The following is a 4,326-nucleotide window of genomic DNA, read 5'->3' on the forward strand; positions in this document are numbered from 1 at the left end:
GCAGCGGGGCCACGAGGGCCAGGGTAGGGTGCGATGGGGGTTCTTGTGGGGGGCTTTTCCCCCTCTTTAAGCCAGGGCAGGGAGGGATGGACAGATGGGGCCAGGCGCTCGGGGAAGGCCCGGGGCCCCCTCGGCGCCTGCCTCGCACACCCGGAGCCCGGCAGGGCCTGGGTCCCCCCCGCTTCCCTGCACGGCTCTTCCGTGAGGTTAAAAACGAAACCCAAGGAGATGAGGTAAGAAACTTCTCTACCGAAACCAGAAGACACCCCCCTTCTCGCCCGCCGCCCCGGCGGCAGCGTCCGTGGGCCCGGCGCGCTAGCAGCTGGGCGACGTGGTGATGGGGCTGTGCAGGTAGGGCAGGCTGCCCGGCGCCCCCACGGGCACCGGGAAGCTGAAGACGAAGGGCGAGGCGGGGGCGGCCGCGGCGCCCGGCGGGCTGGCGGCCTCGGCGGCGCACGACGAGGCCAGCACCTGCGCCTCGAACTGCAGCAGCTGCCCCATGAAGCTGAAGTTGGGCGAGATGACGCTGCGCCGCTGCTTCACGAACTCGAAGGCCTCCTCCAGCCGCACGCGCTTCTTCATCATCAGGTAGGCCAGGCAGATGGTGGCCGAGCGGGAGATGCCGGCCTGGCAGTGCACGAGGACGCGGCCGCGACGCTCCTGCACCGCGTCTGCAACAGGGGAAACGCGGCGGAATAAGAGCGGCGCCTGAACCGACGCGCTGCCCACACGCGCCACGAGCCGACAGGGCAGAACGGCCACTCACCGATGTACTCGATGGCCTCCATGAACCAGGAGCTGATGTCGGCCTTGTGGTTGTCCTCCACGGGGATGCTCTTGTACTGGTAGTGGCCCTCGAAGTGGTTGGGGCAGTCCGGGGAGACGTTGAGCAGCGCCGTGATGCCCAGCGCGTCCAGCGTGTCCCGCCGCGCCGCGTGGTGGGCGCTGCCGAGGTAGAGGAAGGGCAGGATTTCCACCGGGCCGCCCTGGCGGGAGAAGAAGCAGCGTGAGGACAGCGCCGGCCTGGCGGGAGGCCCCGTGCAGCCTCCTCAGAGAGGCCCCATCGCTACGGGCGAGCCCAGGCCCCTTCTCCAGGTGGCCAAAGCCCTTCCAGATGCCTCCTCATGGGGACCCCACGGGCAAGGAGGCAGCAGCACCCACCGGGCAGCACTTGGAGCCCAATCTGGGCCCGTGCTGGCCCCGATGAGCGGGGCTCGGGCTCATCGCTCCCTGGCGAGGGCACCGCCATGTGCCCCAGCCAGAGAGAAGCGGCTTGGGGCCCTCATCCCATCGGGATGCAGAGGCGCCCGCACGGGAGAGGGCGGCCGCGGAGAGGGTCGAGCTGCTGCACCCAGCGCTGCAGGACCTACCTGGTCATGCAGGGGGGTCCCGCAGGAGCTGCAGCCTGGATCCAGGCCCTCGGCGCCGGACGGGGGGCCGCTGCTCAGCGACTTGGTTTTGGAGCAGAACTCGGGGTACTCGGAGGAGAACCGCTCATAGCCCCCTGCGAGGAGAGAGACCCGAGCATGAGCCCAGGACAGGGCTCGGCTCCCGCGTCGCCACTAGAGGATGCTACAGGGATGGACAGCGGCCTCCAACCCGGCTCCGTGGGATGCACGGAGGACCCCAGGCCTGGGCAACCATCCCCAAGGACCACAGCTCTGCAGGGCTCCTGGTTGCCCCCATTCGGCTCTAGCGTTTGGCCACTCCAAGCCAATCCCTCAGACCGAGGCCGAGGTGGGAATGGAGCCCCTGGGAGGATGGCTTCGCTGCCAGCATCGCCAAGGGGTGAAGCTGCTGCCGGCCCCACCGCCAAGCGACGCACTGCTCCAAGAAACCTCCACGGTCTCCCCAGGATGGGGGCACGAGTTGAGGACCCCACACGGAGCAGAGGCCCCCTCGGCTCTACCAGTCCAGGCGGCAGATCCAGAGCGGCTGCCCACGGGCTCCTCAGCACGGGGGACCTGCAAGTAACCTCCCCTGGGGAGGTCTCTCTACCAAACCAGCCATCCTGACACCTCCCTGCAGCGTCAAGCCTCAAAGCCAGAGAAATGGGGCATTTTCACTACGCTGCACGGAGCCTCCCGGCACGGTTATCGGAGGCTGCAGCTTTGGGCTTTCCGTGCTGCTTCCTTAGGTGGCCGGAGCCCCGGACCGGCCCTCAGCAAGGCTGGAGGCTCAAAGCACCAGTCCCAGCTCCCAGCCAGGCTCGAGCGTGGGCAGCAGAGCAGCCCAGGAACCCCGAGGCTCCAGAGGGACCCCAGCACCTCCGCAGCCCTCCCGGGCTTTCTCCCGCCTCCACAGGAGAGCCGGTCCCAAAGGCAGAGCCTATGCGTGCGTCAGACAGGCCTGGGCCTTTGGCACGGCCCGAGCGGAGTGACACAAGGCTCTGTGCAGAGCCCAGGCTTGCCTGACATCGCAGGGGGGCGACTCATTTGGGCAGCGCACACAGTAAGCGCCCAAAAGCTCCCTCCGGCAGCGCCCAGCACCCCAAAACATCCATAAAAAAAAAAAAAAAGGGACAACGGCCACTCCCCCTCTTGTGCCCCCGCTAACGCGTTTGCTGCTGCGCACGCCCTGCCCTAAGCAAACCAGAACGTAGCAGGAAGCATCGCGCGGCTCCTCCAGCAGCCCAGCCAGGCAGCCCCCTCCCCGAAACAACCTCTCGGCACCCAGGTTAATGCCGACGGGGCAGGGAAAGCTCCCCGCTCCCACCCAGCCCAGGCCCCCGGGTTGGCTCTGTCCCCTCATTCCCAGCACCACCTTTAGCGCCATTCCTGGGGTGCGCCTCAGCATAGGGCCAAAGCCCTGGGCTGCCCCCCAGCCATGGGGCTGCCCCACATGCTCACAGCTGCACCCAGGGGACCCACCTCCTCTTCAGTGGCGCCCATGGGGCTGCCCCATCTCCATACCCATGGGCTCATGCCCTCTATACCCTGAACCACCACCACCACGTCCATGGGTTGTCCCCCAGCCCCACAGATGGGCCCACAGCACCACTCCCCTCCACAGCCTCCCCATGTCACATCTGTGGGGCTGCCCCCTGTCTCCACAGCCATAGGGTCACATCCTTTCTACTCCCTCAACTACACAGCCATGGGGCTGCCCCCCAGCCCTGCTCCTAAGGCTGCTGCCCTCCTCAGCCTCCCAGGGTCACATCTGTAGGGCTGTCCCCCATCTCCACAGCCATGGGGATGACCCATCCCCATGCACACAGCCACGAGGCTGTCCCTCTATACAGCTGCCCTCTGCCACATGCGCGGGGCTGCACCCTCTCTCCATAGCCATGGGGCCTCCCCATCTCTACCCCCAACCACATGGCCACGAGGTTGCCCCCAGCTGCACCCTGGGGCTGCCCCCCTCTATAGCCTCCCACTGCCACCTCCATGGGGCTGCCCCCCACCCACGCCCCCCCCCTGCTTCCTCCCCTCCCATCCCCGCGTCCACGGGGCTGCCCCCGCGCCCCGCGGGTACCTGCGAGCAGGCGGATGTCGGCGCGCGCCGTGTCGCGGCGCAGCGCGCGCACCACGAGCGCCACGGTGCTGTCGTCGCGCAGCGCCTCGGCGCGCGGGCTGCGCTCGTCGTACACCACCACGGCGGCGTAGAGGCCGGCGCGGAGCCGCGCGCGCACCTCGCCCTCGGCCGGCAGGATCTGCTCCAGGCTCACGGCGCCCTTGGCGCGGCGCCGCACGATCGTGTTGCAGCGCACGTTGAGCGCGCCGCGGATGTGCCCGGCACTGTGCGCCAGGAAGGGCCGGCAGTCCAGCAGCAGGCAGCGCCCGGCGCCGCCGGCCGAACCGGCCCCGCTGCCGTCGTCGCGGCCCACGAGGCGCCGCAGGGCGCTGCCCTCCATGTCGCGCAGCCCCTCGGCGGCCACCATGGCGCGGCCGGCGGCGGCGGCGGCGCTGCCTTTACTACCCGCGCGCGCGCGCGCGCCGCCGCCCCGCGCCGCCCATTCATGAGCGCCCGCGTGAATGGGGCGCCGACGTCACCGCCTCCATTCACAAAAGCGCTCGCCCCGCGCGCGCGCCCGCCGCGCCATGTTTACCTACTCCCCCCCCCGCCCCGCGCGCGCTTCCGCCGCCGCCGCCGTTTTTGTGAATGGGGGAGAAGCGGCGCCTTTGTGAGCGCCGCGCACGCGGCGCCGGGGGGGTCAGCCCCAGGGCGCGCCGCTTGGGGGGGGTCCCACATCCCCCCCACAATTTCCACACACATAGAGAGCTCTGGGCGTGCGCATGCAGCGAGGCGTGTGTCCCCGTATGCATCTGTGTGCAGGCACACAGACAGGAGTGCACACACACACACACACACACATGCACTCCTCTC

General features: G+C 69.2%; 1 protein-coding gene across 1 annotated transcript; it reads right to left on the minus strand.

Annotated features, from left to right (window-relative positions):
- Positions 1-315: 315 nt before the first annotated feature.
- DUSP4 (dual specificity phosphatase 4) lies at positions 316-3,916 on the minus strand. The gene is made up of 4 exons (XM_088531547.1): positions 3,475-3,916; positions 1,371-1,504; positions 767-986; positions 316-671 (listed from the first exon to the last, which is right to left on the minus strand). Exons 1-4 carry the CDS (start codon positions 3,878-3,880, stop codon positions 316-318), a joined length of 1,116 nt encoding a protein of 371 aa, XP_088387673.1. The 5' UTR covers positions 3,881-3,916.
- Positions 3,917-4,326: the final 410 nt, after the last annotated feature.

This window comes from Tinamus guttatus, unplaced genomic scaffold, assembly GCF_059628265.1.
Source record: "Tinamus guttatus ecotype Peru unplaced genomic scaffold, ASM5962826v1 Tinamus_guttatus_pri_ptg000423l, whole genome shotgun sequence".
NCBI classification, from domain to species: domain Eukaryota; kingdom Metazoa; phylum Chordata; class Aves; order Tinamiformes; family Tinamidae; genus Tinamus; species Tinamus guttatus.

Excerpts from the sequence above, each read along its gene's own strand:
- DUSP4 (XM_088531547.1), bottom strand. The coding sequence starts at position 3,880 with ATGGTGGCCGCCGAGGGGCTGCGCGACATGGAGGGCAGCGCCCTGCGG. Across the intron at positions 987-1,370 it reads GGACCCCCCTGCATGACCAG|GGCGGCCCGGTGGAAATCCT; the intron begins GTAGGTCCTGCA and ends TTCTCCCGCCAG. Across the intron at positions 672-766 it reads GGAGGCCATCGAGTACATCG|ACGCGGTGCAGGAGCGTCGC; the intron begins GTGAGTGGCCGT and ends CCCCTGTTGCAG.